The following is a 27,995-nucleotide window of genomic DNA, read 5'->3' on the forward strand; positions in this document are numbered from 1 at the left end:
TGAGAATGAGGATCACATTTGTGGATCAAGGACATCTCATCTTTATATTACACCAATCCAGATTCTAGTAAAGAAATGTTCCCATGGTTTATCATCACCTGAGAATCATTTCGGTTCACATGTTGGGTTGTATTTCAATTCTTTCCCCTTTGTTATGAGGGATCATCATTTCCAATCATCAAAACGAACATACAATAAATTAATCTCAAAGAGGAACTGAAAAAATAAATTAAATTAAAGTTTACCATTTAACTTCTTCAAGATCTCTTAGTTGTGCTTTTAACTGTGCATGCTCGCGTCGCATCATCTCCAGCCTAGCCTCAACCATGTTCATCTCATCCTTGAGGTGGTGCATTCGCTTTTCCAACCATGCCATGGTATCAGGCGATCTTCCACCACTGAATTTGAGGCCACTTGCATTGTCAGGATAACTCATGTGGATGTGTTGGGGTCTGGATAATAGCACCACTATGCTCAACTGCAGTTAAGAAATAGCATAATTATTCGTCATTTACTGGAAAAAGATTCAAAATGTCTATGGAGTGGCAAATAAATCGAGCAAACGTTTATAAGATACAACTACCTCAACATTTAAAAGTAAAAGATGGATTCTGCAATGACACCACCTATCTCTGATACCATAAACATGTAGTAATGTTCAACAATACACACACAACGAAGAACAGTTTACAATCTCGTTTAATGCTTCTACAATCAATAAATGTTTCCATTTTCAACATCTATACCAACTAGAAATGATTTTTTTTTCAACGATTAATTAATATATCAAAATTCTCATAATAGAATTCAAATAATTGAAACTTTTATTAAACTACAACAGAGAAGTCATCCTAGCCTAACATGGATAAATACATGCACTAAGATCTTCCTGGTCTTTGAAGACTTCAAAAGTCCAAACCTTACCTAAACCTATATAAATATTTTGACGTTTGCTAAATATTCCTGTAATAGTTTAATGAAATTTGATCTCTATCAATTAGGTTGACTACATTTTCCCTAATACATCGTCTCCTTTGACCAATGCAAATACTCTGCCTCTACAGCCCTCGACTTCTTCTGTGCCGAGGATGGTGATGGAAGTAGACAAGTGAGGGAGATGAGCCTTCTATTCCCAGAACAAAAACTTGAGAGATAAAAGCCGCGTGCCTTAACGAGGGGGAATAGAATACATACTGCTCAGCCAACTTGGCCGAGTAACCTTGATTCTGCTCAAATTTGGGAACATTCACATTTTGTTCAAGTTCAGTTAAAATATGCCTGCCCGTCCCAACACAACTGTTCAATATCTTCTTACCTCAGATTATTATCCCAATGCAGATGAACGTATCATCTGATGTACGCTCGGCTCAAATGGAAAATTTAGACAACCTATCAAACAAACGCGACTCCCGCCATTTACCATTATCAATAAGTTTCAGATTACCAATAGGAAGCATAAATGGATAACGTAGCTTCCATCCTAGACACAATTCCAGACTTGAAATTCGAAGAAAATATGAATGAAAAATATATAAACTATAAATAATAGAGTTAAGAGGCAAAGAAGAGGTTCGAAATATGTAATGATAAATAAGAACTAAATGGGTTTGAGAGGGAAAGGAAACGGATGGATATGGCTTAGAGAGGAACGGAGTCGATTGAGGTAGGTAGTTTTTTTCTCATCATAGGTTAGTAACGGGTTCTCACCATTTTAAATTAAATGAATTAAAATCTGGCGGTAGCACAAGAAGAATAGGTGCGAGAGAGAGAAAATAAGAAGCTGGGGTACATGCAGAGATACCATCAAAGATTTGCTGTAAATTAGACGAACAAAAATGAAAAATAGAAGCCGGGTGCCCGACAAATATCATATTGGAAATCACATTCATGGATACCGGTGCAAATTCAATGGCAGAAGATATAGGTATACCAAGTAAAAGAAATTGCATACCTGCATTAGAAATATCACAACAAACGTGATAACTAGGGCAAGAGGAAGATAATTTTGACTTCGTAACGAAGAGCAAAGTTTCTTCACGTATTCTCTCCACCAAGAAGCATGTGAAGGAGAATCAACTCCTTGAGAAAGGTTTTCAGGTTGTTGATCAACGTCAGTGGAAAATTGTGATTCAGTTAATCTTCTTTGGTCGTTCATCTCATTTGACTTTTCCAATGATTTGCTTCTATTTATTTCTTCTTCAACAGGAGGATCTTTACTACTCCCCGAAGTGCTACCTCTTGGTCTTCCCTCTGTGGTAAATTAGTAACCAGAACGTGTGAGCTCATCAATTGCCTAATTTGAATATGACTGTTTAGACGAAAAGTAAAATTATATAACATTCAGACCTTCAATTTCTTTAAGTTTCTGCTGCAACAATTCCTTTGCCTGCAAGAATGTCGTACAAATTTGAATAGCACTTTAAATTTGATTAACACTTGCCAAATATGTAAGGGAAAAAAGGATACCATCTGAATCCACAGTCCATAGGCCTCTCGGCATTCTTCAAGAGTAGACTGTACTATTTTCCCTGCATGACGATCCACAAAACTCATCATTAAATCAGCATCATATTCTGAAAACCATTTACTCAAATAAGAAATAACTACATGCCTCACGGATGAGAAGAAAAAAAAACACACGTAGGAATTTAGATACAGACTTCTAACAGAAGATAAAGAAAAAATCAGAGAAGAAAAGAAAATTTAATAATTGGTATGCTTCAGAACTTCTTTATACCTACTGTGGTTGACTGCAATAACATTCCACATAAACAATAACCGCCGTATAGACAACTCACATCTCGAAAAGAAGACAGTTCCTTAAATCAGATGGGCCACGTACTTTTATTATTATAACTTATAAGTTCCTCTCTTTAATTTTGCTCCTTAGTTCCAAATAGATATCATGAACTCTCCTAGTCTTCGGTATCCAATGCCTTACTTCCATTTTCCTTAAGTCATCCGATTCTGAAGTTCTATAGCAATCAAAATGGCGTCGCATATACTAAAAAAGTAGCAACATTTTCACCATCTCATATGAGAGAACATTAACTTATTGTCCTGAATGTAAATGCGATGAGAATGATAAGAGGGGTCAACACTGAATTGTCCAAATATGCCTTTGAAGATCGTTTAAACCCCTCTAGCAGTTTCCTCAATTTACATAAATAGTTGATTCAAAGTTTTCCCTACATTCAAATGGTACCTCAATAGAGTGGTACTCCAGCACAAGAAGCATTTTTCTTATAATGGTCAAATCAAGTCCAAATTTTCTGCAAGAAATGTCAACATTTCTATAATGTTCATTCTTGGCAACAAACGAAGTAGCTCTTGCTAGTCTATCCTGCATGTCAAAGTGAATATCTTCCCACCATTCAATCAACAGATCCATGAGTTTGAATATCAAAGTAAACATATATTTATATCCCACTAACACGCAACTCAACCTAGACCTTGGTTCGTCAAGGAATAATTAGAAGTGGACAACTTGTAGGGATGTCTTCGCAAAATGGCCCCAATGTTGATAGAAAATGGAAGTATGAATATCAAACGTATCATCTATTTATATCCCACTAAATTTCAGTTTAATTCCTTTTTTTTTTTCTTTAAGAAAAAAGATTCATTTTAGTCCCTTATATTCTAGCATTTTTCAATTAGTCCCTTATATTTTAATGTTTTTAAAAGTGATTCATGAAATGATATTGTGTGAACTGGCAGGTATTAGAGGGAAAAATCTATTGTAGGGAAGGCTTTGCAAAATGGCCCCCAGGATGATGATGGAAAATCGAAGTATGAATATCAAACTTAACATCCCCACTAATTTTCAATCTAGTTCCTCTGGTTTGAAAGGATTCGTTACAGTCCCTAATATTCTAACATTTTTCAACTAGTCTTTCACTACCAATAAATATTAAAAGTAACTCATGATATAATATTGAGTGAAATTGAGTGAACGGACAAATATTTAGAGGGAAAAATCTATTTAAGAAATTTTTAATTCCTCACCAAATTTCTAAAGAACTAATCACCATATGATAAAAATCACAAAATGTTCGTACAAATAGACATACCTTTCCAAACTGTTCTTTTTGAAAATGCTACGTTCACATATACATTCAAGATGCAGCCATTATTTGATTCATCGACATCATTCTTCACCTCCCAATGAACCTAAAATTTATGCAGGGAGACACTTAATAACCATGAAGAATAAGCACCTGATAATTACGTAGGAAAACTAAGAAATGACTGTTTTATATAATGAGAAATGTGGGTCTGCTTAGCTAGATTCAAAGACAATTTTAAGTCACACCAATGAAAGAAACATTTGAGGAACCAAAAAGAGATAATGTACCTGAATAGAGTTTTTTTCTTTTTTTAAATCTTCTGAAATAATGATGTATATTTGATTGCAATATTTAAGATCGTTCTCAACAAATAACATATAATCTAAAGTCTTGCGAGTATATATAAATGCTGATATGTTTTAATCTTTTCTAATATATCATTAAATTTCCTCGTCAAGAAATTATGACCCAAAACAGTATAGAGATAATTGCCACCAAATGGATCGAATAGAACTGAAAGTTCTAGTTAATACCTCAACACGGAAATAATCTGAATATGGAACATCACTGACTTCTTGTATTACCTCGACGACCAAATGACTGAGAAAATGCGCAGAGTTAAACTCATTGAAGGCATTGACAACAGAAAACTGGCTCGAATAATAAAATAATAAAAAAAAATTGCTAATTAGTCAGAAAAGTTATAGATAACAGAAACTTAAAGCCCAAATAGGGGCTGCATTAGTTCACGAGCAACAACATATCAACGTAGTAATTAAATCAGATGGGCAATCAACCATCTGCCTTACCTTAACCCTAAAAGTTAGAAATTAAAGAAAGAATGAGCAGTATTATGGTTAAAAAGCATATTTAGCTTGGTTAGACGAGACCCATACCACGACCTGGATTTACCAAAGAGTGTGCAATGTGAAGCAAAGGTGAAATAAGGCCTATCTTTGCCTAAGAGGCCGGAGGAAGTCACGTACATTGTTAATTTTGTAACCCGGCAAGTTGAAAAGTTGGTAAAAGACCTAAGAGAACTTCATACAGGACACTAAGGAATTTAATTAATCATGAAATGTCGTCCCGAACTGGTTCCACTTATTTTTCATGAAGGAAATGTTGTGTAATCCAACCCTTCCTCTCTTAACTTTGAATCAGATAGAAGCCCACATGAACAAGATCTATAATGGCAAGCCTTGATTATATGCATGCATGCATGCATGCTTGGACACATAATATACTTTCATCAAAACCTTAAACCAGAACCTTACTGTGCAACCAAAACTATATTCTTGTGATATGGAAGAGATAGGGAAACAAATTCAAATTTAACAAAGTATGGAATATCTGTTTCATCACTATTTATTTTGAATATCTGCCATACTAGTATTTAATGGCTCAAATAAATGTCTTATTGTCTTATAGGTTAAATTACAAATTTGATCGGTATGGATTGGGCAAAGTTTAATTAGATATCTATGATTTTAAAATTTTCGACCCTATGATTTAGGCTAGTTTCAATTTAATCCCTATGATTTGGATTTAGTTTCAGCCTAGTAGCTATGGTTTCAAAAGTTTTAATTTGGTCCCTATGCTTTAATCAAACTTCTAAAATCATGCTATTGCTATGGTTTCAAAAGTTTTAGTTTGGTCCCTGTGCTTTAGTCAAATTTCTAAAATCAGCACCTTCCAGACCACAAATTTGTTGTGGAAGCCAACATGCATAGTAAGAGGCGCTCTGGAATCTACTTTTTCCACAGTAAAGATTCCTGTATGAGATCTAAGTAGCCAATCTAAGACATCATCCGTAATACCGAGTAACCAGAAGACATCAACCATCATGCTCTGCTAATCATGAAGTTCTCAGTTTAATTTTACAATTTCAAACCATCATGATTTGTGCCATTGACAGAGCCTACAGGAAGCTAGCTACACATACTGGTATAATAATGAGATTCATTCTGAGAAAATATTCAAATATTTTGACACTTCTTTTTTTCAGTTTTCTCATAATAAAACTGAACATGCATGTTGATAGGAATCCACTTTCTATTCACAAAATTCACAAAGAAAATACAACAAACACTCATCTCCTAATAACAAGTTTGAGAGGGCCATCAATCTCTCCACATTCCTCAAGAAACCACATAAAATGCAAGATCATGCTCGGTCATTACAAAAAACACAGCATATAAACAAAATATCAAAACCAACATAACTGACTCAAGGAGTTATAACTCCCTAATCCAAAATACTCAAACAAGGAAACTAACTAAAACAGCCACATTTCCAGGTTTGCCTTTCCTTGAATAAACCCTTTGGATTGGAGGTCTAACACATGTAACTTGCTCTTACCAAACATTATGTTATGGATTTTGTTAGAGGAAATGAGAGGATTCACCAGGTCATTAATGAAGCATGACAACTTCAGGGAGAATGTGAAAGCTTTGACTTGGTGGTCTACAAGCAATTTTGTAATGATTAGTTTTTTCTTATATTTGCCCATTGGAATGCTTTTTTGAAACCCCTTGGCCCTTAGAGAGGATATTTTATCCATACTTTTTTATTTTTTCACTGGTGGAAAGAATGTTTCCTGCTGAAAGTATTTTTCATGAGTTTAAAGGCATCAACATCAATTCCTAGCAAGAATATTAAGAAACAAATGTGACCATTTGGATCAGCTTGTATGCAACGGGATTAGCCTCGGGATATGGTCATCTGGAAACTTGTAGGATTATAATATCCTAGGCAGGTGGTTATCATGGATTTGAACCCTTTTCCTAAAATTTCAATAACCATTAGTCCAACTAAAGGTGGTTGTATTAAGAAACATTTTACTGCTCACAGTTATCAATTTGACTGAGAATGTGAGAGCTCTATTTCAACATAATGTTTGTTCAACAATGAGAACTTTTAGACATATTCAGAATCATATACTTAGAACGACCGTAATTTAAAAAGTGTTGCCTTTGTTTTTCCTTAATTCTCTGTACCGTTGGTTTTTATCCTTTTTCTTTTTGTTCTCCCGACAGAGTCTGTATCTTTTGAGCATTATTCTCTTTTCATTTGTTCTATGAAAAGTGTTGTTTCTTATTAAAAGTAACCGTAAATTTGAAATGATTGCCATTTCCATAGAAAATAGCAACAAAGGCCCCCTTGATAAAGTTTTTATTTTTAGTTTTCTATTTTCAAAATCTAGCCAGTTTACAAACCATTCCTTTGTTTAATTTTTTCATTTACGAAAAGCATTCTTGAAATTTTGGTCAAATTTACAAAAACTAAAAATAGATCACTGAAAACTATCCTTATAGCTTTAAAAAAATGACATATGGCTATAATAAAACATTTTTATGAGTAAATTATAAAACAACAAAAATTGTATGACCCTTGAGAAAGCAAAGAACAAACTCATTAACCATTTAAGAACAACTAAATCATTATCAAATCAACTCTGATATGTAATTCTTTTTCCCAGTAAACAATGAATTGTGGTACATAAACTGAATGCCATTTCATTTTATTCCAAATCTCAATTTTATTTCCTAAACATATCTGGCATCATCTATCACTCCAAATAAGTTTTTTAAATCTAAAAGTCAAGTATTTATCTTCACTTTCAAGTTTATTTCCCTCAAGACAAAAACACTTCTCCAACACCATAAAATTTTTGGGGGAAAAAAATCAGCTGCAAGAACAGAGACAATTACTAACATTATTTTAGGAATTAAAATTAGCAATTTTTATGATAGTTTTTGAGTTCCAAGTAACTCGCTTTATTTACATTCCCTTGTATGCTAAACTATTATTTCCTTTTTCTAATATAATGCCTCGAAAAATAAAACCTGACAGAATTGATCCATAAAAGTTTTGATAGAAGTTCGAGTCTGTTATGAGTAATTCACAACATACAAAAACAAACGTAGGGCAGCAACAAAAACTGACATGAAAGAATGTTTATGACTAGAGAGGGATAAGACCAGCAAAAGAATATAAACATTATGGAGCTACTTGTCAAACCTGTCTCGATAAACTCGAAACTTCTGGATCTCCTGACAGCCACCAAACTTTGCACCTTTATAGCCATGTAAAATCAAAACTATCATAAAAATATAACTGAAATAAAAAAGAAACAAAAACATGGAGAAAAAAGTCAGATATTCTCTTAAATGAAAGCAAAGCGAACCAAAATATATCTTTATTGGATGTTGAAATGATATATCCCGAGTAGGCCCAAGCACATCATCAGTACGCCACAGAGAACATTTAAACTCTGGAAAAGTATCGCCAAACAAAAAATCAGTTCACAGTATATACTATGTATCAATAGTTAAAACGATTCAAAAAATATTTCTACATTGCATTCATCTTTCGCCCTACCTTTATCTCCACATTTTTCATGATATGAAGAAACAAAATCAACTGCGTCATCTGAAAAATAGAAACTAAAGAAATCCTCCACCTTTATCTGCAGTTCAATTTGAACCAACATTTCTGGTCAAAACTGATCAATAATGTTAAAGAAACTGTGAACTTGGAGGATCCAAATGTGAAGTACAAATTACATGTCAAACTCATCAAAGAAAAAGAAACTGTACCGGGAACTTTGATTCTGCAACTTTGGTATAACAATCTGGTACTGCAATTCAAAATCAAACCAGATCATGCATTCAGGACCGGAGTTTCACTTGTTACAGCAGTTGAAGTACAAGTCAAGTACAAAAGTTAACCACTAAAGTAAAAATAAAAGCACCCTAAGAATGCTTTCTTTCATTAAAATAGCTCTTTATGTCAAATACCAAAACAATCCCCATTCCCACCTGCCCTTCACAGCCTCCACGTGAAAATGCACAACCTTTCCAGAGAATGATACAGTATATAACTTCTTTTGATAAGAAATTGAAGAAAAAAATTTATTCCAAAGAACCAAGCTATAATGAAGATAAAGAGGGAATAGGAAATCCACCAAACTTTCTTTGGAATATTATACCCTCTAAGCTACAACGATAAAAAGGTAGAAAATAGAACCACGTCATTTGATTCTATACACTTAACAACCTAGATCCTGTATTATGACATGGTCAATGGGTACTTGATTTGGAACCAATTTTTAGACCTTTCACGTTTCTTTGGCGCACAATTGATCTTTGTTGGTCAACGATAGAAGAGGTGTTGTTCCATCCACAGTTTTGGAGATAAGGGTGGCATCCTTTAGGGCGCAGATTTTTTTTACTACTTTGTGTGACCGTTAGCTAGAGGGAAACAGAAGAATCTAGGAGGCAAAAAGTCTTGAAGTGTGGGCTGGCTGTGACCAGGTTTCATGCCTCTCTTTGGGTGTTATCATCTAAGGATTTTTGTTACTATCCCTTATCTCCTATTCTTTACAACTGAACCTCTTTTTTTGTAATTATTAGGGTGTCTCTTTTTAATTGGCTCCCTTTGCTATGGGCTTTCACTTTCTTGAAGTGCCTATGTGCATTATTTTGTTCGTCTTAAGGAAAGTTTGGTTTCCCATTAAGAAAACTAATAAATGAATTCCTACATAAGCTAACAATCAAAGTAGGAATAACGTTTCTTAGAACTTTTTGTTTCCTTTCCCTAATTTCTGCATCCCCTCCCAAAGGCCAATGGTGAGTATGAAGGTAGAGAGAATGACTTGAGACACTCTTGGACTCCACAATCCAAGAACTGTAGGCTAACTCCTTAATCTAAAAGGAAAGAGAAAAGAGAAAATAAATGCTATAAACCCACCCTTGGGAGCTTCTGTGTCTTCCTGCTTCCACATCATCTTTCTTGAAGTTGAAGCATGAGCATCAAGAATTGGTTCTGCTTCCTGAATTACATCAATTGGTACGGGTGGTAGGGTCTTTGTCCCATTTTCCTCTTCAACGTTGGCTTGAACCATGGAAACATTAAGAATAGGAGTATTCATACTCCTTAGACACAAGATGATTTATTAATCTAGTAAGTCAAGCAGCAAAGAGCCTAGGGGAACTACATAGACAAAGGTGAAAAATACCTGTCAGAAGAATCTGAAGGATCCAGCTCCTTGGCCTTTTCGATACCGAGGTTACTAATTTCTTGTCTGCTAGATTCATTTACTGATATCTAACATAAAAGTTAAAAAGTTTAATACATAAGAGAGACAAACAGAAGCTGAAAAAGAATGTCTCCATTCTTTCACTTGGGTTGTTTTCCAACAAGAAAAACTTTTCATTGCTATCACTGATATCTTAGGTGGATATTTATTGTCAATTTTAAACAAATGTAACAGTTTATGAATAAATACAGAAACTGAATTTTGTGAACATATTGCAAGCTAGCAAGCTCACACATCCATAACATGCAAACAAACATACAGACATGTCAGCATGCACATGCACACAGGCATACATGCGGTACACATGCAAATAAAGAAGGCCATCAATAACACAAAATCAAGATATCATTTTGGTCCGAAAGCCCATTAAACATAAGCAGGAAGATCTTGAAAAATGATTGCCCCGAACTTAAACCATCTGGGAAAAATTAAAATAGAACGGATAGGGGGCAACTGATAGAGAGAAGAATATCACTATATTAAGTTACGCCATATGTAAAAATAATGTTATGGCCCATCCAAAAAATTGATAACTCTCCATCCACTTTTCTATACATGCACTAACAATCTAATCCTATATTACTGTTAGCAGAATCTAAGGGAAAACTTTGGTTGCATTGCAACTTAAACAATACTGCTGTTACAAACAAAACATAGAATGCACAGTTCTTCACCTGTTTTGTCAGAATTGCCTCGGTACCTTTACCTTGTTGCGACCAGCCATCATTAATGAGATTAAAAGCCTCATCACGAGATAGAAAAGATGCAAAGAAGAACTGCAAAAGTTAGTGAGCAAAATAAGTTACTTAGGCTAGTTGATTATACTGCCAACAACTAAAACAAATTATCTAGTTCATTTTGTTTTTTAAAAAGTTAAGCTGATAATATATACTCCTAAATATTTTCTTAGTTTACTTTTTCTGTACTATTATTATTATTATTTTCTTTTTTTGACAAGTAGTTTAGTTTTTTACTTTTAAAAAACTCACGAAACCTTAGCCCACTTCTTTTAAAAAAAAAATAATAATAAAATAAAGGTTTTCTCAAAATCAATATTTCTTTTATTCTTAAAATTAATTTTGAAAGTAGATTAGGAAATAACAAAAAAGTGTTACTAAATCATCATAATTTTTTTAAAAATGAAAAGGAGAAAAATAAAAAGACCTTATACTTAATTCTGTAGATGAAATTAAAAATTAAAGCAGAATGGAAAATATAAAGCATTAAAAGATCAAAACTACCTTTTTCTCTCCAACTATTATTTCGATGGCATTAGGGAATATCCCTGCGGTCTTTGCTCTACGTAAAGCTGTTATTTCTTGTAATGGGATAATTTTCTGAAGTACAATAAGAATCATAAACAAGATCCAAGACAGATAGAAATGTAGTAACAACCCAACCTTGACAACAACCGTATTTTTGAAAGAAAAATAGTGAAATAAGAAATCAAATATTGAATCATGAGGTTCATGCTCAAATGTGAATAACAACATGATATTGAAGTTATTCATGCAAATTAGACATTGAATAAGTGGTACAAGTTTTGCATGCCGATGGACATCCTCTTTTAAGAAAAAACTGTCAGCATGTGAATTCAGGAGTGTTGTGGCTTAGCAATTTTTCATAATTCCTCACCTAATTTTATTGGTAGAACTATGAACCCGGGGGAGAACATGTTATAAAATGAACCAATAAACCCGTCCTAACTTCGAAGAATTCCATCTAACCATGCCCCAGCCCTAACTTTGAAGAATTCCATCTAACCATGCCCCCAGATGAAATTATCCAAAAGCAATATGTATAGAAGATAGTTCAAAGTTCCAACACGATGATAGAGAAATTACGCTGAGCCTTCTTTCTTATTCAGCAACCAAACTTCGCAGCGGTAGAAATTGATCCAAATCGCTCCACTAACCTGTCAAATTCCTTCCATAATGGTTCTTCCTATTCCCAACCAACCTTAAATGATTAGCCTCTTTGTTCCTCAATGTGATCTACTCTAAACCACTTGAGCCTTTGCCACACTGGATTAAACATAACAGCCCCACAACCCATCCTGCACATAGAACTTCGACGTACACCTCCAGCCATCATGAGAAATTTATACTCCAACTTACCAGGAAAAAGTCCAAGGAAGTTCTATCACCAGGCATTGCAATACACTCTACGACTGGATCACTGGCATGCAATACTTACCAGCACATTTGTAATGATGGCGCCAAAAATATCCAACAACCATAGAAGATAATAGGGCAATAGTCATAGTTGAAGTCTTATCTCTTTCAAAACCCAAACTGGATCAAGTGAGAGTATAAATCGTTCGTAAGGGAGGCATATTCATACATGATTAGCATGGAAAGTCACTCCATTAAATGTTCTGAATCCCAGCAGCAACAAGACAAGAACAGATCCAGTCATCCAGGATTTCATGTTAGACGGGGCAGTAAAAGGATAAGGATAGATCCAGGATTTTATGTAAATGGCGCATTCAACAATTATAGTGAAATATTCTTTTAAATTCTATTTTTCCATCTGCAACAATCTCATTTAACATGTTACAATTGCATTGGGAAACTTCCATAGCTTCATATGATTGTTTCAATCAAGGGCAGCATGTAGACGAAACTGGAAATTCTCAAAATATAAATCTATATATGTTGAAGGGTCAAATTGCTGAGGGATTTAGTAGAATAAACTTCTTTACATATTGTTTCGGAAATTGAGTTTTCTTACATTATTTTCTGCAAATCCATGTATATCCTGTTACCTTATTTTTAAAAGTCACCGCCCGATCCAAGACCCAGAATATGGAAACATCATTCCATTATTAAGCATAACTGATCAACAAGGAATTTCTTATTGGATTAGCCCAAATTTTTAGGCTATTACATAATTGGGTAGATTAGTCCAATTGTAGGGATTGTTTTCTTGATTGATAGTTTAACAGTATGCTAGCATATAAGGTGAAAAAAAATTCTCACATTCAAACGGAAACTAAAAGTACCTCCAAAATATAATAATATAACTTATGAGCATATCATTAAAGATTACATCTCTGTAAGAAATTCTTCTTGCATATGAAAATAGGACACACTTTTCACTTAAATACTGAGTTAGTCCGGAATACCTCAAGCTACTTCCATTACCATAATGCATCTACATTTTTTTTTTTTTTTACACCTAAACGAGAGAAACCAAGAGGAGAGCTTCTAGCCCGAGCAGATGAAAGAAGATAGTGGATTTTATTGATAAAATGAACTTGAGGAATCTGTGTGCTTGCATGATGCAAGCCCATGCGCTAGAGTGTGTGAGAGAGCATTTGGTTTAAAGCATAACTTGTATAAATCAAGTTGTTAGATAAGAAGAACCTCATGCAGCAAAGAGATGGATTCACATCTTACCTTTGTCTCAAACCCAAAGATGTTGGAGTAAAAGCAGATATAGTGCACGAACAGATACATGTGGCCCTGAAACATATAAATAATAACAATAACAATAATGATAATAACAAATGGCTAGACCCATAATCCATTCATTACCAAATGGAAATTCATATATGTTAAATTTCTACAGGAGTAAAACGGAAAATAGGCAGTTGGAATGTAAAATCAGAAGTGGCTATATGACATCATGTTTATCAGGTAATAAAATCTAAAATGTTAAGTTCACAACTTATCCTGCTCGAGAATCTATGGGAGATAAGAATTACCTGAATTAGTATGTTCTCTTGGAAAGCACAATTGAAGTCTTCAATAAGAACCTAGAAATACAAAGGAGAACCGGCAAATCTTAAGATCGAAGACAAATACACTATAAGATAATATTTAAGGAGGCGTTGCTCATAGTTGTATTGTCATACCAGAGTTCTTTTTTTTTTTTCTTTTTTTTACTTCTTTCCTTTTTAGTTAAGCATGTCCTAATGTACTAGGAATACCCAGGTGGACCATTATTTTAACGAGAACAAAAACGAACGTTGGATGAAAGGTGAATATACATTGAACAAAAATTTACCATAATTCTTGAAACTAGAATTTCATGATCTAATATGTTGGAGGAATGATATTGCAAAGGATGATAAATACTTCACCCAAAAAAAAACTAATAAATTCTAAGTATCACAAATGTAAAATTTAGGAATATGCACGATAATCAGATGTTAGAGTGGCAGTGTCATTCTATCCATTAATCAGCATAGCCTTCCAATCTTCCACCTTGACCAAATTTATTCGAAAACCTCATAGATACCGATTTTCCACCTTGACCAAATTTATTTGGAGACATCATTGCTACTGTTGAAGTCATGTCTTGATGTCGAAGTCGTGTCGTCGAAGTCATGCTTTAGCGTGCCTGAAGAACATATCTTTTCATCGAAGACGAGTTGAAATCAAAATCGCTAGTATCGAAATCATTAAGTTATAGTGTCAAAATCGCTGAGTTGAAGTCAGCATGGTCTGAGAGATCACTTGAACTGAAAAAAAAAAACAAAAAATTGGTAGGGAGGAGCCATAAAAAAAAAGGTTGAGTGGTTAGCCAAAATCCTAACTTCTCCTTGGACCTTCAAAAATCGATTCACTTTAATTAGGTGGACAAGACAACTCACTTGAGCTCAGCCCACTGAAGCCAGTAGTCCCCGTTTTTTTTTTTTTTTTCTCCCTCGACAGCCCATTTTTCAGCGTAAGAAGGCCTTTCTATACAATAGAATACTTGAAGCAGGGGAGATCCACTTATTGGCCTTTTTATTTTTGGCTCATTTCAAGACCATTTTTCGGCCAAAAAAGAATTCGAAGCAAGGAAAACACATGAGCAGCATTTTCGACAGAAGACCAATCCATTTTAGGAAGAAACCCACTGTTTTCCATTTTTTGTCACTGGAGTTTGCCATTCAACACTTACTTGAAGAGGAGGCTAATTTTTCTTTGAGCAACAGTCACGTCAAGAGAATCAAAAAAGTTTGTCACCAATAGAATAAATTCCTCCAGACCACTGCCCAAAGAAATGAGATCTTCAACCCATCCAATTGTCATATCAACTCGACGAAAAAAAAAAAAAAAGAACTTTCTTAAATAATCTCAAATTGTGTAGACCTACCTTAAAGGAAAGGCAAAACTTCAACATCACGTTGGACCAAGACTAGCAGAGATGAACCTAGGATTTGTTGCATGGGACGAGGAAAACTTTATGATTTGTTGCATGCCGTTCAAACCTATGAGATCAAGATTACAACTAAAGCCATGATGCAAGAAGAGAAAACTGTTTCTGAATATGCCATTGCTCAGAAAACATCAGAAAACATTGTGGCAGGAACTCAATTATCATTGGGTATTCAAGATGAAGTGCACTACAAATGTCGTAATTCTAAAGAAATTCATTGAAGCAGATCGTGTTTATGATTTTTTGGCCGGTCTCGACAACCAATTTGACCAAGTCTGTGTACAAATCATCAAAAAAGAGGAAACACGGTCCCTAGAAGAAACAATGTCCCTCATTCGAGCAAATGAAGTCTAATACTTGACAACAACTCAATTTAGATGCATTGGCCTTTGCCGTAGGGAAAGAAAGATGCAACCAATGGAAGAGTAACAAAAACAATTTCTGGTGTACTACGTTACAAGAAACTGCGACACATGAAGGAGAATTATCAGAAGTTGAACGGAAAATCTCCCAATCGTGAATGGGGAAATTGAGAAGCCTCATAAAACCATGGTTGGGGAAACAAGGGAGAAATGTCGAAAGCACATGCGTACATCACAAAAGAGTCCAAATTAGGACAGAAGTTCCCAATCGCGAACACTAGTAGATTCAATAATGAAGAGACTGAGAGACTGAGGGTGTTTTTGGACTCTCTGAACAAGCCATCAAGTTTCAATGCCTTGATAATCTCAAGTAAATCTTCATTTACCTTTAGTATAAATCCTTTCATAGATAAGTCAGGTTAACTCTTGAATTATAGACTCTGGTGCAACTAATCACATGACCATCACTTGCAATGTTTTAGAACATATAAACAATAAAAAGATTACAGCGACAAATGGAACCAATTCATCTCTCAAACCCTTACACTAAAACACGTCCTACGTGTCTCAAAACTATCTAATAGACGCATTTTCATACAAAACTTATTGATGACTACCACTGTAGTTTTACTTTCTTCCCATCATGTTTTGCTTTTCAAAACCAAGTCTCAAAACTATCTAATAGACGCATTTTCATACGATTGGATTTACTAAGGAATAGAATGGCTGACACTACTTGTAATTACCTAAGAAAACAACACATTGCTCAACCATGTAATTTCTTTGTACCTCCAATAAAGATGTGAATTGGTTCTCCTTTGCATGGGTCCTCCCTCATTTAGAGTCTGGAAACTTAAGTTTCAAGAGTCACATTGTGATACACGTGTTTCTTTTCCTATCAATCAAAATAAAAATTCAATGCTTTTTAATTTGATTCATAGTGATATATAGGACCCTCAGCTGTTCCAAATATTTTTTAAACTCATTGATTTCTTTAATTGACGATTGCACTCGGTTACATGACTATTTGTTCTCAAACTAAAATCTGATGAGTACTATAATTCTGACCTTCCACTCAATGATTCAAACTCAATTTGAAGTCAAAATCAAAACATTTCAAATTGACAATGCTAGAAATTCCTTCAATCAAACCTTATCCCCGTACTTCTTATCTCAAGGCACCATCCATGACTCTTCTGTGATATTCCGTCATAGCAAAATGGAGTAACCCACAGAAAAAATGGACACCTTTTGAACAGTACTCAAGCCTTGCTTACTCACAGAGACACGTCAAAGACTAACTGGAGAGAAGTCGTTCTTACTGCAACTCAAATAATAAATTCTCTCCTTTCATGTCCTAAATAATCTAAGCCTAACGGAAGTTCTCAACCAATTTCATCCTCCTTTCGAACATCAAATGGCCTCACGTCCCGCATATTTGGATGAACAACCTTCATTCATGTGCACAACACTCAAAGAGGAAACTCAATCTAAGAGCAATAAAATGTGTCTTTTTCGGGTATTCTTCGACCAAAAGGGGTACAAATGTTATAGCCCTACATCTAGGAATTCTTACATCTCAATTGATGTGACATTCACCAAACACAAATCGTTCTTTTCTAAGGCACCTCTTTAGAAAGAGAACATAGTGATTGAAGAGAGTCCTTCGGAAACAGCTAAACTCTTAAGACACTAAATAATCTGGGCATAGGACCAACAATTGAGTCCACTCCTACTACAGATTTCAATCATGAGTCCATACCTACTATCAATTCCAATCATGGGTCCTATCCTACTACCATAGAGTCACCGACTGAACCATCAATTCAACATCCACTGCTAGATTCGTTGTTCTCTCAGGTATGTTCTAGAAGGAAAGCCATTCAAAACCAATACAATTCAAACATCTAACTCAACTCAAAATGAAGATGCAACACAGGTACAGATAGATGATAGACTCATAGCTCTCTAAAAATCCACTAGAGAATGCACAAAACAACCATTATACCCCATACCAAGCTATATCACTCTTGAAAAACTATCCCTTCAAACAAGAGTTTCATTATGAGTCTAAATTCGATTGTTATACTTAACACAGTTTTTGAAGCTTTATCCAAAAGAGAATGGTAGGACGCTATGAGAGAAGAAATGCATGCACTAAAAAGGAATAACACGTGAGAAGTTGTAGATAGGACAAAAGGAAAAATTATAGTTGGGTGCAGATGACTTGTCACAATAAAATACAAGATTAAACGTAGAAAGATATAAGACAAGGTTAGTAGTTACGAGATATACTCAAATTTGTGATATAGACTACCAGGACATGTTTATTCCCTGTTGCAAAGATGAACACAATAAGAATATTGTCACACATGGCTGCCAACTTAAATAGACAGCTCTCATAGTATGTTGTGAAGAATGTGTTCCTTCACTACAATCTAGATGAGAAAATCTTTGAGCCTTCCTCCAGGATTTGAAAGCTCGAAAGGTAAAGTCTGCAAACTGAGAAAAGCCCTGTATGTACTAAAATAATCACCAAGGGTATGGTTTGGAGATGCATGAAGGCAATGAAAGATTGTGGGAATAAGCAAAGTCAAGGAGATCACACTCTCCTTATCAGCACTCAAAATCAAGGGGGGTTACAATGCTTCTAGTGTATGTAGATGACATCATAGTCACTAGCGATAATGAAGAAGAAAAGATTAACTTACAAGGAAATTGATAAGAGAATTTGAGATTAAAGAACTTAGAGGGCTAAAGTACTTTCTCGACATTGAAGTAGTGCACTCAGCTCAAGGTATTTTCATATCATAACACAAATATGTGATGGGTTTATTGACAGAAACAAGAAAAAAACAGATGTAAGCTTGCATCAACACCAATGGATTCACATTAGTAACCGGAAGAGTCAAAAGAAGAACTCGGTGAATAGAGAGATGTACCAAACTAGGGAGGCTTATATATCAAGCTCACCTCGACCACAGTAAGTGTAATTAGCCAATTTACGCATGACCTACGAGAACATTATCTTTAGGCAACATATAGAGTGTTACATTACCTAAAAGGGCCTTTAGAAAAAGGAATCTTATTTAAACGTAACAATTCCCTTTCATTGGAGGCTTACACATACGCTGACTATAATATTGGATCAATAGTGGACAAAAGATCTACGACGAGGTATTGTAATTTTCTCGAAAGTAATTTAGTGACATAGAGGAGCAAAAAACAAAATATGGTGGCTATATCATCTAGTGAATCGGAGTTCTAAGCTATTGGGCAAGGGCTTATGAGCTCTCATGGTTGAAGATAATCCTTGATGACTTACAGATTAAGGGAGAAGGTCCGATAAAATTGTAGTGTGATAACAAATCAACTATCAATAATTGCACATAATCCTATCCAGGATGATATGACAAAGAATATTGAAATTGATTGACATCTATCAAGGAAAAATTGGAGAAGGGATAGTTTGCACTAGTTTTGTGCCCTCACGACTTCAACTAACAGAAGTAATAACAAAGGAATTCATAGCTCAATCTTTCATGAGTTAGTATCCAAGCTAGGAATGGACGACTACTACTCTCCAGCTTAGGGAAAGTGTTGAAAGAATGACTTTAATTAAGCAATATTTGTGTAAATCCTAGCCCTAATCTAAGGAATATTTGTGTATTCCCATTGAATAAGGGAATTAGTTAACCTTCCTATTTTTCTGTATTTTTACATAGTGTCTAGGGATTCCGCAAGATTTTTTTTTTTTTTTTAATGTAATGTTACCTAGTATCTAGGGACTTGGTTAGCCTTTCTAAATTGTAAAAGGCACATGTGCAATGAGCAAGATAATTTACTATTAGTAAAGAAAGAAATGGAGTCTTTAGACAATAATAAATCCATAGGAATCCTTGATAAAGCAGATATCCTCGAATATCAAGTATAACAATCTGCAAAAGGCTACATATTCTCCCATCCTTGGATGGAGAAATATCCGTTGAATAATCCGCTAAAGAAAAAATGCATAAAATATACCAATAAAAATATATTGAAATTATTCCCAAGTACCACTCAAGCAAAAATCTTTAAAGCAAAAAAGATGACAACAAGTTTCCTTCATTTGTGAGCTTGAAAATTAGAGCACAACTCAATAAGTGATTATCATTTATCAACAACAATTGGGAGGAAACAATGCTACAAGACTTATATAAAAGATTTCAAGCTCTAATATCATGTTAAGCTGCTAGTCAACCCCAAAAAGCTTAAGCTAATAATTACGGTAATTTAATCATTTAATCATACTCCGACATTTACATAGTAAAAAAGCTGCATGTCTATCTTTTTGCATTGCAGAAGCAATCTTTACCCCTAAGTTAAAGCCCCCATCAAATAAATGTGGTAGATTTGTATGTTATCCTATGTTAATAATTTGAAAAACTAGAAATATAGTAAATGGTCACAGGAAGCACTGAAATAAGCACAAAAAATCTTCATCAAGTGCGGAAATATGTAGAAAATACTTCATTAAACTTTTATAATCGATCAATTCAAAGTATAGCTGAATTTTTTTCCTGTATATGTTGTTTGTCTTATTCCAAATTAGAAGAAAACTTCAGAAATCCCTCCGAAAAATCACCATTGGTCAATGTTTCCATAGCTAAGTCAAACGTGATAATTCTTCTCTCCGTTTTTTGTTTGTTTTTTCTTTTTTTTTTTCTTTCTTTCTTTCTTTTTCCGATTGAATCCATAGCATGACACAAATGATCCTATCATCAACTTCAACTTCAATCAATAAACTCCTCTCTCAAGACTAGAGCACTTACTTCATCTGGGGGAAGGCGAAACAACTGCCGATACTCTTCACTTCTCAATAATGCAGATGACTGCATAAAAAATAAGAAGCTTCAGAGATTATATAAAATAAAAGCATCAGGAAAGATCTCATATATTTCCTACTTCCAGTTTTTATTGACTACATACATCAGAATATGTCTAGAGTGAAGAGGATCAAAGAACCACACGAGAATTTATTTCTTTCCAAGTCTTCAGATATAAGAATAAGGGAAGCATACAATAATCTAACCATGACAGTAGAATTAACAGGTATGAGAATAAATGAAGTTCCCGAAAGTGGATTAAAATTCCAAACAATTCTAGAAATTCCTAAGTGCCTGTAGGATCTTCTTATGAATAATTTCATATCCAAGAGAAACTAAGAGTGCGCTTGCCATACCTTCTAGTTTAAACACTCTTGAAAAAATATTTCGAATCAAAACGTATTTGTATCTTATCTTTTTGTAAAAATGTTATAAGTAAAAAATTTGTTTAGTTTCACAGCACTCAAAACTAATTCTAGTAACTATAAATAAGTTTTTTTCTAACTACATATTTTGAAGATTTTCAACTAAATATTTTTTAGCCATTTTTTGGATAATCATCTCTTAGTGTTTCTTCAAAAAGAATTTTTTATTTTATCATATTTTTTAGAAGTGCTATTTATTAATTAGGATTAAAAGACACTTTTAATAATTGAAAACACTCCAGAAGCTTTACTAAAAATACTTTTAAATTGGTAATTTTCCCAAAGGTGCTTATAGTTCAAGTGATTTGATTTAAAAATAAATTAGTTTGTTCAAAGGCTATATCCCAAACACATTACGAAAACTCACGGATCAGTCCTAAAAGCCTAGTAGAAATCCTCATTGTCCTTATACATTTTTCAAGTAGAATTATAGCCATTATACTTATGAACTTTCTTTTGAAAAATTGTGCGCTTGTAGACTATGCTACCTACGTGTAATTAGTAAAGAGCTTTCTATCATCAGTTCACGGGACAACAACATTGACAAGTAACTCTCTCGGTCCCCATGAAAGAATCATCTCACAACCACGCAAAGCAACTTAATCTAGTTTAAAATTTCTTCAAAACCACTTTCCTTTCGAAGTATTTGTTTATTGTCATTTTCCATCCTTTTAAATCCACCAAATTTCTCTTATTTTTACATGTGCTCCTAACCAACCCACTTACCAATGCAGAAAGCACACAGTGTCAAAATTTCAGTTTCGTATCCTAGCAAAAAAGTGCATTCCTAACTCTCTAAAATATGCTAGAGTTTGATAATACATAATGTATGACATGACTAGAGAATATAATTCAATGTCTGAGTGGCCGAACTCTAAAGCAAGCAGTTCTAAAGTGTTCCATTCCGACTTCACTTGGTTCTGCTTGTCTATGAGGCAAGATGGATGGAACTCTGAAAATATTTTCCATAGCCACCATTACTGATATTGGTACTGTCTTCTAGAGTTAAATTGCACACTACGTATTATTGAGGCCTAGCATACTATACTATAGGGTGTAAGACATTTTTCAGATAGAGAAGAGACTTTGAGATTTACAATTAAGACTGTTTCTACATTCAGCTGGGTTGAACAGGGGCTCGTGTAAAATAATGTAACTTTAGTATATTTGAAAGGAAATGGGTTGATAGATGAGAAATTTAGAGGGAATATGATACTAGCCTTAGTCCAGGAGATGTTGACCATAATGTCATCGAAGTTGCACAGATATATTCTAAGAGATGATTTATAAGAATAAAGAGAGAGTTGTTTGTTGATGTCAATGTTGTCAATGTCCTAGGTTGATAACATAGACTTTTTAATAATTACAAGCAGGATAAAGTTGCCCTTGAGCACACAGTTTGGTCATTGGATAAAGCTCATCTAAATAAAGTGAAAATTTACATCCAAAATATAACTTCTTTTTCTTTTTCTTTTTCTTTTTTTTTCTTTTTTTTTTTTTTTTTTAAGAAAAGAACAAGCTTTCACTGAAAAAAAAAGGAAAGAATACAAGAACATACAAAAAAACAAGCCCACAAAAGGAAGTCCCATTAAAGGAGGGGACTCGAACCCAGTAAGACTACATAAAGAGTACTTAAGAAAAAAAAAGTTATCATTGATGCCCCAAGCGAAACATTGAACCTCGTCAGTGACCACACTTCAAAAGGGTCTCTCTCAACTTCCAAAAAGATTCTATTGTTTCTCTCACTCAAAAATCCCACAACAGAGCACACAAGCCCGCTTGCTTTAAAAACCTCCTCTTCTCATGAAAAGGCAAATGGAGGAGGAATTTCTCGATCAACTCTTTACAACATCTTTGCCTGACCACCAATAACCAATTGCCTCGAAGAAAAAATCACAAACAGACTGCATGAAATCGCATCCTCCACAAGACTAGGTTTTCCCTCACCTTTCGATATTGAATGCAACAAACAAACCAACTAATGAAGGCATCTTCCTTACAAGTCTATCAAGAGTATTCACACTTCCATGGATAACCTGCTAGGTGAAGAACTCGAGCTTCTTTGGAACTTTAAGTTCCCACAAATGAGGGGAAATAGACTCACAACGAAGAGAAGGATTAAGCAACCAATTAAAGAATGAGGTATAAGAAAAGCCCTTGGACAGGCTAAGACGCCAACGAAAATTCCTCCTCCCAAGCCTGAACTCGAGCTCTTCAATCAAAGAAAGAAGAGTCAAAAGATATGTCGTATCCCTATCAGACAATGCATGAAGAAACCCAAAAAAATAAAGAGGTCCCATTAAAAGGCAAAACATTAGTCACACGACAACTTTTCATAGAAGATAAGTGATATAAAGTAGGAAACGTAAAGCAAGGCAATCCCCCGACCCCTTGTCTTCCCAAAAATACGTTTCCTTCCCATCACCCACCACACAAAGAAATAAATCAGAGAGAAAAGGAAGCTCCAAGGCTGTTTCTTTCCAAGGATTTTTTAAGATTACCTTTAACCCCACCCAACAACCAATCAAACGAATGGGACCCTATTTACTCAAAAAGATACTACACAAAAGTGAACTAGACTTGAGAGGGAACCACCTAAGCAATTTACCTAACAGGGCTCTATTTTGAACCCTAAGATTCCCAAGTTCTAACCCACCAAGGCTCACTGGTTTCTCCACTAACTCCCAACTCACTACATGCACTCTTTCCTCGTCAGCCCCTTCCCATAGGAAATCTTGTGTCAACCTCTCAAGGCTCTGACTAACCCTTCAAGGCACTAAAAAGGGAAAGGATGTAAACTAGGATTCCGTTAAGCACTGAACTATTAAGGGTCATCCTACCCCTTTAGAGAAGAAGCAACGTTTTCAAGAAGCAATCTTTTTCTAATCTTGTCAACAACAGAATTTCAAAAAGAACGGTTTCTAGGATTACTTCCTAAAGGGAAGCCTAAATAAGAGGTAGGGAAGATATCAATCTCATACCCCACTAGCATTGCCCATTGCCCCAACTTCTCAGGCTCACAGTTTAAACCCAACAATTAAAACTTACCCCTATTGATCTTAAGCGCCAACAAAGCCTCCAAAAACCAAGCATGTAGTTTAACACAAGAAATGACTCCTCCTTGCCCGAGCAAAAGAAGATTATTTTGTCTGCGAATTGAAAATGAGAAAGTGACACCTTTCCCACTCCCACCTCAAAACCCTCAAGGATCCCTCCTTCAACACCTTTGGAAACCATCCTGTTAAGACCATCCACAACAAACAGAAAAAGAAAAGGAAACAAAGGGTCACCTTGCCTAAGACCTCTCAAAACTCTAATACTACGATGACCATTAATAAGAAACGAATACTTCATGAATCTAGTGCAACTCCAAATTATCTTCATACCTGCCCAATTATCTTGAAAAAAACCCAAAGAGAACCCATTAGGACTAGGGGTCTTACTCCCATCACAATCAAAGACTGCCTTAGTTATTTCTCCCAGCAAAAAAAGGGCCTTGAAAATTCACCTTTAGAGTCTTGGAGAAAGGAGACCAATCAAACCCTTCAATGAAAGGCCTATTACTTGCTCCCGGATTAGAACAAAAAAGAAAGAGAATTTCCTCCTTGAATTCCTTTTCCCCTTTAACCACATCCCTCAGTCATTCTCCAAAGAACTGATAAAATTTTTGCTTCTCTACCGTTTACCAAACGATGGAAAAAAGTTGGATTACAATCCCCTTCACCAACCCAACTAACCTTGGCTCTCTGCCTCCAGCTAGTAGCTTTTTTCCTGACCACATCTGAACTCTGCTTCTAAAGAAAACCTTTCCTCAATAAGATATGTTGAAAGTAGGCCCTCCACTTCGAGCCCATCAATAATATTTAGCCTACTTAAAACTTCCTATTTCATTAATTTGATATTCCCAAACACTCCCCTACAAAACTGAGCACTCTTTTAAGGGTCCTCAACTTACCCATAACACAATATCCCTCCCAATTGTGAGGAACATCCACATTCCACCAAGAAGGAAAGGAAGCCTTGAAGGAGGGATGGACCAATCACATATTTTCAAAACGAAACAGACAAGGACCCCATTCACTGTCCCCGAGGACATATAAAAGGTGAATGGTTCAAAGTCACTCTAGACCCTAACAGTTGTCTCACACTCAACATAGGGACATCCCTTTCTGGAAGACAGCCGAGTCCCCCGTCTTTTGTACCGTTCTCAAGTCCCTGAACTTACGAAGTTTTGTTTCTATGGTAGACCAATTTGTAAACATTCCTCAATCCATTTTTTTTATTAACATAAGGAGTCAAATCAATATGTTCAAAGAAGAAAGATTGAGAATATCGATCTTATCATTCGTTCAATTCTTGGGGGATGAATATGTAGAATAGAGGATTTCAATACTGGCAAGAAAGGGAGGGAAACGGACAAGGTTTTGATCTCTTTTTTTTTTTTTTTTTAATAGGATCTCATTTTGATGTGGAAGTGTAACAACAGGTGTATTGTCTTAATAAATAAGATAGGCCTTTATCAAATTTTATCTTTTAGTATATTTTATATATAGATTGAACAAGTTCATAAAAAAGAAAATCATAATGAATAAAGGAAAATTCTTCCAAATAGGTTTTTGAATGATGAACAAATATGCATGCATTCACTCATGGGACAAACTGTCTCTGATTTTCTTTGGAACCACACAATTAGAATTAGATTCATTGAACTAAAATGTGTATCATCCAAATAGGAGATCTTTCAATGGAGAAGAACTGTGAACTTATAAATTCCTAACCCTAACCCATTCCTTTTAGATGGAACAAATCAACTATTTTTTATTCCAATTAGTAAGAGGGACCTTGAACTAAGAAGTAGATTCTACTTTGTGAAATGAAACTCTATTCTTTAATTATCTCACTACAAAATCTGCAAAAATATTAGGGTGTCCACAAGGGTTTCCTATTCTTATAATAACGATGATGTGTTTTTTATTTAATTCTTTTTGTACTCTTGTTTGTAATTCTTCGATTTTTCGAGACGACAAAATAAATCTAAGGAGAATGTTGGGAATAATTATCTTGATATGTTGCTTTTGTAGACTAGTATAGGATAAAAAATTATCATGTGGCCCCAAATTAACCCAATAGAATTTTGTATGTTCTAACTCATTGAATTCGTCATTCTGATCTAGTTTAGTTATTGAGACAATTGAAAAAGGGTTTTACTTACATATCCTCCAACTCCTTAGTCACCAAAAATCTATCAATCCTACCTCGAGCCCTACTGTTAGATCAAGTAAACTTCTCATTCATCAAGGGGGATCTACCAGACAGCAACCCTCAATGGACTCATTAAAAATTTTCATAGATCTTGTGATCCTTCCTCACAAGGCCTTCTCCAAAGAAGATCGAGAACATTAAATTCCCTGCCACGCACCAACAAGGCCTGCAAAGACCAGACAAAATCACCCAGCTCCTCCCAAATTCTCTCCTACCTCTAGTCCAAAGATCCACAACACTAATGCATCGATATATTTGTGGGGCATTGTAAACTCCAAAGATCCACAACACTAATGCATCGAAAGAAGAATTAACAACGAGACTGAAAACCTGATTTTAACCACCTTCGACGTGGACATGGAACGACTGTTCCAAAGATTTATGGGACTAGCTCCACTGTCAGACCCATTCTCTGCAGATGATTTTGCCCTCTTATATTCTTTCTCTTCCATTCTTCCAATTTAAGTTTATGTTCAGCAACAAAACTCGTGCATGAGATCAATAAATAAATAAATAAACAAATTTACCGATATTTTTTTAATTAAATGAATAAATAAAATCATTTATGTAAATAAATATTAAAATTAAAATTGTCAACTGAAAACCCCTTCAATTGATAAAAAAAAAAAAAAAAAAATCGAATCTGATGAATTTTGTCTTAGATTCTCTATGTCTTCGAAGGATTCTAGAAAAAGTTGAAATGGTATAAAAGAAACACAATTCAGTCCAAAATAAGAAAGAGAGTGAGAATGGGATGAAGAAGAGATGAGATCCTAAAAATGGATGAAGAGGGGCGTGACCGAGATCAACATACGAAATTATGGAGCAAGTCAATTTTACAAAATTCACCTTTAAGAGTGCCATCTTAAATGAAGATAATGAAGATGGTGATAATTGCAGCTTGTATTGACAGAAATCGGAACGATAATGGCGGATATGAAAAATGGAAGTTCACATTTGCGATTACCCTTATCGATCGTTTCTCAACAACCAAAAATTAAGGTAATTGAATAATTATCGGAAACGGGTGCGATTTAGAAAGAAAAAAGAGAGGTGGCAGTACGTACCTGAATTTCGAGGTCCTCGTGAAGACCATCAGGCGGAGAAGAAGTCTCGTTGGGATCGGCTGTGCGGTGAGCGGATGAAGAAGATGATTGGGGAGGGTAGCAGGAAGCAGAGTCTGGAGATAGGTCCATTGGGAGCTTGTGTCGAGGTTGAGGCAGTTCAATTGGCTCAGCCGCCGCCGCTGCCATAGCAGAGAGGGGCCGGTAGAAGGATAGCTGGAGAATTTGAAGATGCAGTGGTCGTTGGGTCCGGCCTTCAATTTGGTAAACGGACAAAGTAAAGAGAAGAAGACGAAGAAAGCGTCGGTTGAATCTTGTAACTTGTACTTGAAGTGAACCCCTCCGCCTTCTTTGCCTTCTTCCCTGTTTTTTTTTTTAAATTTATTTATTTATTTATTTATTTATTTATTTATTTATTAAAAAAATACAATTTTCATTCTTCCAAATTTATTAAAAGAAAAATTGCAAAAAAAAAATAATAATAATAATAAATACGCGTCAACTATTTATTTATTTATTTATTTATTTATTATTATTATTAAATGTTACATAAATAGTTAATAGGGTCTAAATTAATTAAGAAATGTGTGATTATGGAGGTAAGTGACAAATTATCTCCCTCGTCAATAATATATGTTTTTAAGTACGTTGAATTTGACGCTAATAAATTTATCATTTGAATATTTGATTGCAGTGTCA

The 27,995-nt window shown here is 34.8% G+C and overlaps 1 protein-coding gene across 2 annotated transcripts; it reads right to left on the minus strand.

Annotated features, from left to right (window-relative positions):
- Positions 1-27,650, minus strand: LOC111442129 (protein VASCULAR ASSOCIATED DEATH 1, chloroplastic). Of its 2 annotated transcripts, none has more exons than XM_023079418.1 (18): positions 27,300-27,650; positions 20,492-20,551; positions 13,877-13,927; positions 13,569-13,634; positions 11,409-11,504; positions 10,842-10,943; positions 10,087-10,175; positions 9,819-10,000; positions 8,666-8,706; positions 8,448-8,535; positions 8,254-8,340; positions 8,088-8,142; positions 4,601-4,667; positions 4,071-4,170; positions 2,467-2,528; positions 2,347-2,386; positions 1,952-2,250; positions 1-478 (listed from the first exon to the last, which is right to left on the minus strand). In XM_023079418.1, the coding sequence occupies exons 1-18, from the start codon at positions 27,483-27,485 to the stop codon at positions 242-244; spliced, it is 1,908 nt and encodes a 635-aa protein (XP_022935186.1). In that variant the 5' UTR covers positions 27,486-27,650; the 3' UTR covers positions 1-241. The 2 variants fall into 2 exon arrangements, with proteins under 2 accessions (XP_022935186.1, XP_022935179.1); XM_023079411.1 differs by having other exon boundaries at positions 9,819-10,003.
- Between the last annotated feature and the right edge of the window lie 345 nt (positions 27,651-27,995).

Source organism: Cucurbita moschata, unplaced genomic scaffold (genome assembly GCF_002738365.1).
Source record: "Cucurbita moschata cultivar Rifu unplaced genomic scaffold, Cmos_1.0 Cmo_Scf00001, whole genome shotgun sequence".
In the NCBI taxonomy this organism is placed as follows: Eukaryota; Viridiplantae; Streptophyta; class Magnoliopsida; order Cucurbitales; family Cucurbitaceae; genus Cucurbita; species Cucurbita moschata.